At 43.3% G+C, this 12,447-nt stretch overlaps 1 protein-coding gene across 3 annotated transcripts in view; it reads right to left on the reverse strand.

Moving 5' to 3' along the window:
* Positions 1-12,447, reverse strand: part of LOC146203498 (cytochrome P450 4c3-like) — a 156,938-nt gene that overhangs the window by 9,334 nt on the left and 135,157 nt on the right. For all 3 annotated transcript variants that reach the window (XM_084588797.1, XM_084588798.1, XM_084588796.1), the window contains exons 2-5: positions 2,462-2,574; positions 2,293-2,378; positions 1,035-1,225; positions 330-399 (exon numbers count right to left, since the gene is read on the reverse strand). In XM_084588797.1, the coding sequence (XP_084444923.1) occupies positions 330-399; positions 1,035-1,225; positions 2,293-2,378; positions 2,462-2,574 (460 nt within the window). The remainder of the gene's footprint in view (positions 1-329; positions 400-1,034; positions 1,226-2,292; positions 2,379-2,461; positions 2,575-12,447) is intronic.

Below are 12,447 nucleotides of genomic sequence, written 5' to 3' on the forward strand. Positions count from 1 at the left end.
TATGAAGGTTTGTAAACGTCAAGCTGCGATGACGCATTTTGCACAAGTGCGAAAGTTTACTATTCCGCACTTTTCTGAATAAAAAATATGCGCCTGTTTTTACAAGCAGCAAATGCTGCAATCGTTTTGGAATTGTGCGGCCTAATATAACCGAAACATATTATTTTATATAAAAGATTCCTTCGCAGCATATCTAATGCAAAAGTGCCATTGTTTTGGGGCTCTAACATTTTATAACATGTTTGTCCTCGGCCAATTGTACTTCTTCAAACTATAAATTCAAAAAAAGTTTTCTGGAGTATTTTTTTTTCATATAAAGAAATACTTACTCGTACAAGGAGCGAACGTAGTGGGAATTACTGTTTAATTGAGCATCAACCTTCACCCCCATTGCTGTCTCTGGAAAGGAAGATTATAAATATATTTAAACATTATTACCGATGGGCTAAAAGCTACAAAGCGTCATGACTACAGGTTAAAATAGCTCTTAGTCTTCATTTTGCTACTCCGCATGTACTCATGCTTTCTGTAAACAAGTAATATACAAAAAATTTGAACTCACAGCTATGAAGCATGAAAGTGATCCATATTTGTCCTTGCTTTACCTATTTCTTTTCTTATTCTGGTAAATATTTCGCATTATGACCCCCACTCGATAAGCAGTCAAACTCTTCGTAGCATAACTGACACGTGAAAGCCTAGAGGAATTCGCATCTGCACTGCTACACTTGACTATTAAGATTAGGCTGTTTGAAAAATTAATATGTTATTGAAACTATCAGAGCGCACATTCTCTTTACTCGTTTTTGGCCCACAGCAGTTGTCTGGTGTTTTGTTTGACGCAAATTTAGGGCGATGCTGTTTTTCCTCATGTTCAAAACATTTCTGCTCATTACAAGAAGAAGAGTGCGCGTCCTGTCGGCTTAAGCGTGAGTGCCTATGAAGAGAATTAAATTGGACAATAGGCCGCCATTGTCAATTTAGTGAGCAGCAGGTAAGCATCTTTTATAGCACTGGTATAAGATGTGACTTACCGCAGATGATGTCGAGAGTGCAGAGTGTGACCAGAGGAACAATGTCGATGTACTTTTTGTTCTGCTGCTCCTTGAGGTTTTTCACAAATATCACGGCCTGCTCATTGAATACTGGAATGAAATCCTCCAGTATCCGAAAGTGGAAGGCCGGTGTCAGCATCTTTCTTCTCCGCCGCCATTTGTTGCCTGAACTGGGAGATTAACGGAACACAACGGCCGACATCCTCAAATTAGGAACACCGGTAGGCCAGTCAGTCTTTAACTTTGGCTGTAGCGGCGAGGTTTTCTTGAGTAATGGGGTTTGGAATTCATCTCAAATTTGAAATATGTGGCATTCCCTGAGAAACTGAAGCTTCCACCCATATATTTAACGGACACATAATATGCTTGCTTGTCGACAGTCGACATAAAGAGCTTATTCTGTGACACTAAGTCGGTATCCGAGAAAATACCGGCGATCCTGATTTTATTAGGCATTCTGAACTTTACAAAAGAGTATTTTTCCTAAACACCACCCTGTAGCTCGACATGAAATATTGCAAATAATGCGATTGGTGATAAAAAAAACAATTGGTAAAGAGAGTCAACAAAAGGTGCTTATGTTTCTGACGTAGAATCTACTGTATTCAAGATACAGCGGTTGTAAGCTAGACTAATCATATTTCTCGGCGAAAAGGCGTCAGTGCTTGACACCTGCACATCATAATAGTTTTTCTTTCTACTTTTGAATCAGTGATTCTACCGCCACAAATTGATTAATTGGTTATTTTCACATTGATGAACGCCACAAATTAGAAATGAAACATTCCCCTAAGCTGTCCCTGGTTTCAATGACTTGGATTCCTTCGTATATTTGTCAAACTTGTATCTCGGTATACCTATTTGGTCGAACATTTATTACCTGATTAGGAATGCAAAACAGGCCAATTCTCAACAAGAAACTATCATACCAGGCAGATTAGACTAGCCTGGGCTTTTTTCGTACTTTGGCATTAAATCAGTTCACATAATGCCTGCTACCGGTGGCATTTGGACCGACTTGTACAGATGCACAAGGCAGGTAGATTTTGGCCGCAGGTATATGCACGGCTAGCATCAGCCACAGCAGGCGTACACAACTAGCAATGCTCTTGATAAAAACGAAGAGACCGATATATTTATAGAAGGTCCAGTCTTATCCATAACTAACAGCCTACTTCAAGCTAATTTTGCCAGCCTGATATTTCACTTCAAAGCAACAGAAAAAAGGATATCTCACCTTGTTAATAAACCTGTGCCCAACCAGGGGTGTAATAATGTGTAGTCAAAAGATTTATCTAAAACTGTATTACTACTTAAAATGACCTGGAAGGTGAAAGGAAAAAGGGACGTCAGTAAATTGCGGAACAGAGTGGTAACTGCAGTGAGAACTGTCACAAGCAACTTACCTCTACTGTTTCTGCTTTGAAGAAAGATACCACAGGCCTGAACCCCAGCCAGAACCTGAAGATTCTGTCTTTGTCGTGTATTTGCGCTAACCCGCACATGGTCTGCAGCAGCACTGGAACAAGATAAAAAACAAGAGAGAGAGAAAGGCTGGTGAGTGAATCTTGTCATACGAGGTGCATTTAGCATTGGCGTTGCCATGCGGCAAGTAAAAGAGTATACTGTCTTTTAAGCATGCGAAAGTGGTGGTAGTGCGCGCTTCGAACCAGGGTGTCAGTTCACGACGAGAACTCTCGCGGAGTGGCTCAATTCTGTATATATAATAAACTTCCCAGCAGACTCCTATAGTAATGTTAATTACTAAAATGTTAACACTTACGTTACCAGCTGTGGAATACCGGGCCATGATACCAGCCGGGAGAATGACACCGTAGTAATTCTTCTTAGACTATATCAAACTTTAGTACAGCAGGCAGCCTCTAGCGGTTACTTCAAAACTGCTGCAACGCTTACTTCAGCCCTTCAACCATTACTTCCTTGATTGCTGTGCGCAGATATTCCCTTGTCAGAACTCTAACCGAACTCAGAGTTCTCCCTTTAAATATCCGACTAAAAGTAGACTCAGGAAGGCTCAGGGGTCGCTACTGCCACTATTTCATTAGGACCCGTCATGAGTATGCGTAATCAATAATCCTTGACACAACAAATGTTGCTTGCACAGGATGTGCGCGAAGCCTTGTGTCAGTACGGCCAGCTGAAAACCGCAAGCTGTTATGTCAGTATTTTTGTGCCAAGGCTAAGTAGAGCCTTAAGTGTGTTGACAAAAAGACTGGAATTCATTGCAGCTTATAGCACCTACCGGCTAGGTCACGCGCCTGAGTTAGTCTGAAGTGAGCGATGGGAGCCAAGAGCGCGTTCTTTTCAGTGGTATTGCTTGAAAATTAAAACATTGAAAGCGCGCTCTAGATTGTCATTTTTTTGCGAGAATTTTAGCACAACCCGCCAAAGGTACACTGAGGCAGCGGTTCTCGCGTTTACACTTCAGCAGGCAAAAACATGTGCAGTGAGTGTATAATCCTTCTTATTATTAGCATGGGGCATTTTGCAGCGAAAGCTGTAACAGCATTGATGTATCCATAGAGTCCAGCGTTTTGCCATGAAATCTACATTGTCAGGCGTAGGACTTCTGCTAAGCGATGGAAGAAGAGTCAAGAAGAGGGAAGAAGGGGAAAACGAGTTGGGTCAATTCGGTCGCGGAGAGCGCGGCGTCGCCGGGATAGCCGATGCCGGTGCAGCGCAGGATTCTACCACTTGCGAGCTCCTGCCAAGTCCATCGGCACCTAGCACACAGCACCGCCCTCCGGAAGCTCCCCCACCACTTCCTACTAGAAAAAGCTCGATAATGCACTAGCCTATTAAAGTTTTCATCCTAAAATGCCTGCAAATATGCGATTTCATGTTTTGTATCATATTTTATGGTAATTTGACATTCGTGCGACCAATACCTGTGCGAGGTTAGTTCATCAAGATTTTTTTTTTTTTTTTTTTCAGCACCGACCTACTCTTTCGCCTCCAGATGCATCCATCTACAGAAAACAGACAGAACAATGTCAAAGACGTTCTGAGAAGGCAATCAACGTAATTCCGAAATGCAAAATCAATGCAGCTAACGCAGGTTTACCTCATCACATCATGTGATCGCTTGTGTCTTTTTTTCTCTCTCCGTAAATGCTCAAGAACGAGTATCTGCGTTAGAACTGAAGAAGCAGCACTAATAATGACACAGTGGCTTACGCATGTGAACAGGTTACTGCAGTTGGGTTAAAGCAGTTAAAGTGCCTGATCAATGCTTGTAGACCACCTCAGATTTGGACCTTGCGAGACAAGACAATCTGATGCCCACGGATGGTTTTCATTGAGCAGGCGATTGAAGTCCTTTGTAACCAAATGATCCTCGAAACGTTCGAGGTCCCAACTGTAATAATACTTCACAAAAAGATCCAACTATTTCTCATAACTTCTAGCGTGGCTCCGCGATCGCAGCGACAGAGAGAACGTAAGCGCGTGACAGCTCCAGTTGCCACGATTTTGAAACTTGCGTGACATGCACTGCTAGACGCCGAGCAGAAGGGACGAAGTTGGCCGTCTGCAGGCTATTGCATTCCATTTGTTTCTAGAAACAGCTGATAACTAATCCTTTAAGGCGCCCCTCGCCATTTCAGAACTGAAAAAGAAAATATCCCGGCAACTAGTATATAAAGGTCTTAAGAAACCAATTTAACTAGCTTCACAATAGTCGTGTCCGACTCTTCGTGACCCTATGGACCATGTCACGCCACGCTTTCCGGTCTCTCACTGTCTTCCTAACATCACATAGCTTCATCTGCAGCGCCTCGAGGATGCCATCTGACCATCGCGTTCGCTGCCTACCCCTCCTCCGGCGACCCTCAACCTTTCCCAACATCAAATCTTTCTCCAGCGACTCCTCTCTTCTCATCAGATGACCAAAGCAGCTGAGTTTTAACTTTAGAACATGAACTAAACATGACAGTACATACAAAATTTGTAACGGTGAAAAGTTACTGTCTGCTGGTAATCTCTAATATTTGTAAAAGGGACTGTGAGGATTTCGCAGTAAAGCAGGCTCTTTTCCAAAGCTGCGCCTAACCTCATAATGACAAACCTATCATTCATAAAGCTTTGGAAGCATGTGTGGATAAGTTCGTGCTCTTGTGAAATACCCTTGACAGAGCTAGCTACATTACATGACATAGGCCTCAGATAAATTATGAATGTTTTTGTACTTATATGCAGGAGAAGAGTCGGCCTTAGAATGAACACATATTCATAAACAGGTGTGACTTTTATATGAGCAAAACTGTGTATAAAGGCTCCTTAAATGGTTGCATTTGCCCTTCTTTTATAAGCAAAGTCTAAAACTAGAGATGTTAGAAACTTGTTTTGCATTTATGTAAAAAATGGTGAAAAATGCTGTGCAGAATATCTGCTTTCTTCAGCCTTCCAAGCACAGATGCGTAACTTTGCAGAAATCTTAAACTGGTCCGCAGACAATTTTCCTCCATGTATATTACATGACTCAGCGTTGTCTCCTTAGGAGCTTTTTTGTGATAGCCAATACATGCCCAAGAAGGGTTTACTGGCGGGCTAGTTGGTGCTTGTCGTTCATGATAGGCAGCAAAGATGCACCTCAAATCGCAGCCTTGAGTACACTGAATGTGCCAGAGAAGTTATTTATCAGGTGCCATTATCCTGTGGCAAGACGTGCATCGGTCAAACCGGGCGATGTTTCAATGAGAGGGCGGCTGAAATGTTCGCAACCTTTCTACCAACTCAGGAAAAAATTTAGCTGTACATTATAAGAAGTGCGAAAAAACTGATTGTAACCCGTTTCTTGAAAGCACAAAGTTCTTAGCGACGGCTAGAACTAAAACGGAAAGGGAGATAACTGAGGCATTCCTAATCGCAAAGAATTCGAAGAATTATGTGAGCACACCGTCCATTATGCTTTCTGATAAAGAAATCTCGTATTTAGTAAGGAATACTTTAAACCGCCCTTTTCAAACCCGCACATGTACTCTTGTTGTTGTTGTTTGTTTTTTTTTCATCCATCGTAGATTTTAGCCTTTTTTTTTTTCGCGTCGCCTTTACCTTTGTTTTTTGTTGCCTCCATCTTTCCCTCTCAGTTTCAGAGCTTAAACCTCGGCGGTTTTCTTAGTTCTTAATTCTTTTCAGCTTACGTCTTTTAGTGGCTTTCCACCTACATCGTTTTCTGCTATTACTGTCGGTTGCGCGTTTCATCCCATTTGGCTGAGTAAGTTTCGCTAGCAATACAGCGTTTTGTTTATGCCCTCGTCGGTGGTATTGGTATTATTTTCACTTTCAGGATTTTTATTCTTCCCGTTCTCTGTTATTTTTTTTCAAGGTTCAATGGTGCGTAAGCTTGCATGCACTGGTGTAGTTTAGATTGGCGCTCTGGTGGGTCCGCGCATCACGTACACGTATCTGTCAATAATTATCTGTTTTTGATCCCGGCTGTGTCATGTGGTGGTTGTTCTGAGCGTATAAAAGGCATGTTCGAGCGTTTTTCGAATAAAAGTTGGGAGTTCTGTGATCTATGTGTGTACGTGTTTTCAATCTCTGTCCGCGTTTTTTCGCGCAGTTTAATCATGAACAATACATGCCAACAAGCTATAAAAGCGACCCTTAGCACTGATTATTTGGAATGGTCAGCACGAACCTAACAATTGTATGCGGTATGTATGTAAATAAAAAGATATATATCCGGAGACATAAGCACCTTGCGTCAAGACCTGTCAATTCATATTGCTGACTGCGCTGTGCAGCCACCTGGTCGCTACTGTATCGAAACAGGCACAACTGCACTATTGGAGGAGAAGATTTATATATACTCATGCTTTCGATCACCAGCTTCTCGCCAAAAATCGCTACGTGGCAGTTTTAAAGCTAAAGTCGGTGACCGATTGTGTCCCAGGTACGGTAACAAGAACTCCAAAGCACAGCGTGCAGCTTGGATTGGTGTATCCAAAGAAACGTTCAGGGTGCATCGCATATTCATCAGCTAGTGTCTAAAAGATAAGTCACGTGCGCAGAGGGCACGTGACGTGAGAGGGCACAGAAGTAGAAATGTGCTTGCCCTAAGGAGGTGTGCATACCGCAAAATGAAGACATGATCACATAAATAAATATTCTCGCTTTAAAGCTACCGCTTGGTGATTTCGGACGAGGAGTTAACTAATAGAGAGGATATATAAATATTTTCGCTCCAAACTTGCAGCTGTGCCTGTCTAGCTACAACTGTGGCTGAGTGAGTGCACTTATCAATGTGAAGCGATAGGCTTTGACACAAGGTACTATTAACGACGGCTGTTTTTATTCTATTTATTTACGTATATACTGCAGGCAGCGGTTAGGTTTAAGCTAAAGGGTACAGATACGAAATAACCAAGGCCTAGTGTTGCTTTATGGCTTCTGGGGTAAATGGCTCAAAAGAGAGGAAGTAATTTGTTGAAAGGAAAGGTTGAAGCGCGACCTCAAAAGTTACACTGATGTGATGATATGCGGTTGCTTCCACCTCTTTCTTTACAATACGCTTTGTAATGCTTTAGGGCAACATGAAAGTCTGTGATGAAGAGCATTGGAAAAATTTTAAATTTTTTTGTGGTGACAGCAGCTTGGCTTTCGTACGAAGAACGGAACTCCTTACGTACCAAGGTCGAGAGTGCGGCCATAACAAAAGCATGTTGTATTGTAATGACTTTTAATTGGCTCCGACCTACCTGAGTTTGTTCACCCTGCATGAGAGCTGAGTGCGCAAGCAAGTTTTTATTTTTTCATCTCCCACGAAATGTGGACCCGTCCGTGGGTTCAAGCTGATGACTACGCGCTCGAACCCACAACAGCATCCCAAGTCAACCAGTACGGGAGTGCTTGTTCTGCTTCTAAATGGACCCTAAGAGGGAAAACGGGGCCTATTTAGATTGAGACTTTCGTTCCTGGGAAATCAATGATATCATACTTATTGAAAAGAGAGCTTGGATGTGCTAGAAAGTTACGCAAAAATTAGATTTGTCACAGCGCCATTCGTAAACTGCACCTGGAGACGGTCGGTTCGCAGCTTTCTTATGTGTCGGCGGCCAAGCGCCGTCAATATATAAAGAACGGAGTGAAAACAGTACTGCTGCGGCGACAGAATGTGCATCACCATGCACTCGCTCGGGATGCAGCCCAGTTGGCCTGCGCGAAGCCGTCCTGCGCTGCAACGTTAGGAGTTTAAGCGAAACACTAAGTCAAAGTCACTCGCGGCATTCGCACTGTTTCCGAAGAATGAGACCATAACGGCTTGAGGGAGCGTATTTGCAGCGCTAAGGTTGGCAACATTACCTTGGTTTCAGTGCTGAACACATTAGCCAGGGATTCGGTCTAGGCTAGTTGGTGAATTGCAGTGGGTTCGTCAATAGCAACATATCGCAGTCTGGGCGGGTCAAGACCGTCCTCATCAGGGCTTAAAAACAGAGGTATGAGACCCCCCACCCCCCTCCCTCGACAAATTTTATAAAGGAATATTTTTAATCATCGTCATCATCATCGGCCGGACTATACGCACTGCACGGCGACGGCCTCTCCCATTTTCCTCCATTTAACCCGGTCCTGTGCTAGCTGCTTTCAAATGGCGGCCTGTCCTCGGAGCCAGAAATTCTTAGCACCCCATGCTGCGTCATAAGTGTGACCGCCGCAGTGGTGAGTTGCTCCGCAACCGCTGGTGACTGAGGGCCGGGGTTTTGTAGGACTAATCATGGGAGGTTGCGGCCAATTACTGCACCAGGGTGGCCAACTTCTGTTCGGGTGAGGGAGTGCGTTGCCGGAGGTGTTCACCGGCATCAGGCCGCATCCCAAACCTGTTTTGATGTAATTCGATCGCCACGCGGTTGTTGCTGTTGTTGTTGTTTAAATCCAGTGGAGAATAAACATGTGGAATGCTTCACGATTTTGCATGTCATAAACATACCTCTAGATTCGTGGCACCTGCACTCGAACTACATGAATCGGAAGCCGGCAACCATTTTTTATTCTTCTCAGTGGTAAACACAAATTTTTTTTTCTCTCTATGGTTTCGAAATTTTCGTCTTGAATTTTATCAAGAAGCAGTAACAGTTTTCAAAAACCTGGGATCGTAAAAGAAGATAAAGCGTCGGCTACTCTACACAAAGGCTGTAACGAATGCATTTTTCGCACAAGCTACGTCCCACCTATTTCAGCTGTTCGCTCAAGCTGAGCAAGTTGTCGGAGTTGTTTTTTTTTTTTCGCCTTTATTTTCTTTCTTTGTGCTAAAAAACAGTACACGAACAGTTGGTTGGACCCATAGCCTTTACGGCTAGTAATGGGTCCAAATGAAAAACAAGTACAATGTTACTGCAGACCTTGTACAAAAAAACTTCAAAATTAACACAGACAGTCAATTCATTCCGACAGTTCCGTGAAAATTAGATAGTGTTTTAAAGATGCCGAAAAGTTGTTTTTTTCCTTAACTTCATTTGGGACTTCATTCCACACATGGAAGCTTGCACTTATTGTTAAACATTAGGACGCTTACTTGTGACTTGTGAAGCAGACCAACGCTGGTCTTGGAACATTTTTATTCATTTTCGTTTCGTTCACCTGCGCAGCAATTTTATTTAACACAATAGCTAGGCGGGCGAGTTGATGATACACTTTCTAAAAAATAACAGCGCGAATAACGGGGACGAAGGGTAGAAAAACAGCGCTTGTCCTGTGTTTTTCTATCCTTCATCCCCGCTGTTCGCGCTGTTACATTTTGGGCAATTTTATTATTTATTATTTTCCCGCGCTTCTGTAACTTTCTGCTTAATGTGTTATTAGAGCTCACGCTTTTTATATTAAGTGCATTTAATGCGCATTACGTAGCGAATTTTATTTGCCTTTATGCACTTTTATAAAGTCTCCGTCGCACCAGCTCGTCAGGTCGGTTAATAAACGCTTCCTTTGTCCTCGACGTCAAGAGTACTATAAGATAGTGGTTTCGCGAATATTATTACATGCGTTAAATGGCTTCGATGCTTCAATTCGGTGTCATCTATTTCAAGCCAGATAATCCCGAGAACACAGGTAGAACGGTGAAACTGCTTTGTTTCGTGTTTGTGCCATAAAATAAAAAAGAAACCTTTAAAAACGATTTCTCACATTTGTATAAAACGATGTTTAAACAGGCCGACAGCCGCTTTCTCAATATCTGGCTCTTAAATTCCCACTCCATGAGTGTTCCAATCCCTAGATGACCCGATTCGATTGAACAGGCTTCAAGGACTGGCTCTCCTACTTCCCTTTCTTACGATCTGTCTACTTTACGTAGTGAGAAAAACGGCGTACACTATTAGCGATATACCACCAGAAATGCTCGAAGAAATCTCTCTTCCCTTTTACGTTCGCGAGGTGGTGCTTGCCGAGCCGATTCGCTAGTCATTCCGGAGTCAGAAGCTATGGTTCAAGCCACCGTTGGCTCTTAGTGGCGGCACTTCAAAAGTGAGCCAGCAGAGGCGTCCTAAGGCAACGTCGCTCGAAACTATACACGGCTTTTTTTAGGCCTAAAATGTTCAGAAACATTAAACCCTGGGGCTCTGTTGCGGGCTACGACGGACGCCACGGTCCGTATTCCGAGTATTCCGAGTTTGCTTCATTTTCAGAAGTGGCGTTATCTCCCTGGCCTCGAGTCATCTGATTACCGAAAACGCCGAACCCGGAAGTGGAACTGATATCCTGTTCCGGCGTTTCCGAGGATAAGATGGCTCGAGGTTAGGGAGATAATTTCACATATGAAAACGACACTAACTCTGAATGCGGACCCTGGTAAGAGACAGACTTCTTTAATTAGTTCTCGGATTAAATAAATACGTTAATGACCTTTTTAAAATTTTATTTTAAGGGGTATGTTGTATTTTCAAGCTTGGAGCACGTCTTCCAACTAGTATAGGTGAGAAAAATACAGTGGGCGTTTCAAAGTTCACAGATGTTACCTTGATAGGCGCATTCCCACCGTAACAAAGCGGCTGCCCGCCTACAGACATACTATTCACTTTGCCGGCTGAGAGCCAGGTGAGCGCACGAGGGTTCCCCTCCGACTTTGGCCCCGCTGATAGCCGCCGTGTCACCAATGCGCACCCGTCATTTCGCTTGCAAACTGTACTCACATCTCCGGGGCACAGTGATCTACGCTGGACGCGCTGGCTTGCGCTGTGTTATAGTGTGAAGCCGCCTATCAGGCTGACATCTGTGGGCCTTGTAACGAGCGCTACAATTATTTTAAAGAAATTTCTTTTTCTTCGCTATGTTATTGCAGGACGAGCTCCAATTCTGCAAGTACAACTTACCCCCTAAAATCTGAATTAAGAGGTTAATTCGCGTGTTTAGTTGACCACCAAATTAATTCTGTGCCCGTATCTTCCATGACCCGCATACGGCTCGAGAACTAAAATAAATCTAGAACAAGTTTCCATTTAACAAACATTTTGGATCTTTTAAAAGAACACCCATTATATACAGCAACCCGACTGACATTGAAATAAAGATTGCGCTGGTAGTGTGCAGTATGGTAACGTAATCCGTTCTAGCTATTGTAACGAGGGGCATGTCAGTGGACCAGGTAGCTTTATTTTCGTTTGTTTTCTCTGGTTTGTTTAGAGTTAGGTTAGTTGCAGGTCGTAATACAGTCCTAAGACCCCCAAGTTTTGAGAAGCAGTAGACAGACGTGAAAATCATTAGGTTCATTCTGGTCATTCTGGAAAACGCTGCCATCTTCCGCTGACAAAGCGCTGGTAGCGTTATCGACTGGTCATCTTTCAACACAGCGTAGCTTCATGCTTTGTTTATTATTTCCATTTGGTCTCCCTTGAAAGCGGCGTTTTGAATCGATATTTTGTAAAATACGTAGGAGCTATGCAATCATCGATGGACTTCTTTTGTGTCACGCAGCAAAGTATCTAAAGGCTTTATTTGCAGTCTACTGACGTAATTACAGGTTTTGAATTACGTGTGCAGCACGATTAAAAGGTAATACCTAGATAATAAGACAGCCGCTTCTGCATGCCTGAACCGTACGATCAGCACCAGTTTAAGGAGAAAATTCTGGCCCACGGCGGTGGCTCAGTGGCTACGGCGCTCGGCTGCGATAGCCAGGAATGCGAGATTGAATCCCGTCCGCTGCAGCCGATTTTCGATGGAGGCGAAAAAGGCGTCCGTGTTTCTGTGCGATGTATGCACGTTAAAGAACCCTTGGTGGTCGAAATTTTCGGAGCACTCCACTACAGCGTCTCTAATAGCCTGAGTCGCTTCCGTACGTTAAACTATAAACCAAACCAAACCAAACCAAAGAGAAAATTCTTTTAAGGTTACAGCCGCATCATGCCATGGCATTTATGTGAAAACTTTAGCGAAG

The sequence above is a fragment of the Amblyomma maculatum genome, chromosome 1 (genome assembly GCF_055883805.1).
Source record: "Amblyomma maculatum isolate TAMU_Amacu chromosome 1, ASM5588380v1, whole genome shotgun sequence".
Taxonomy (NCBI): domain Eukaryota; kingdom Metazoa; phylum Arthropoda; class Arachnida; order Ixodida; family Ixodidae; genus Amblyomma; species Amblyomma maculatum.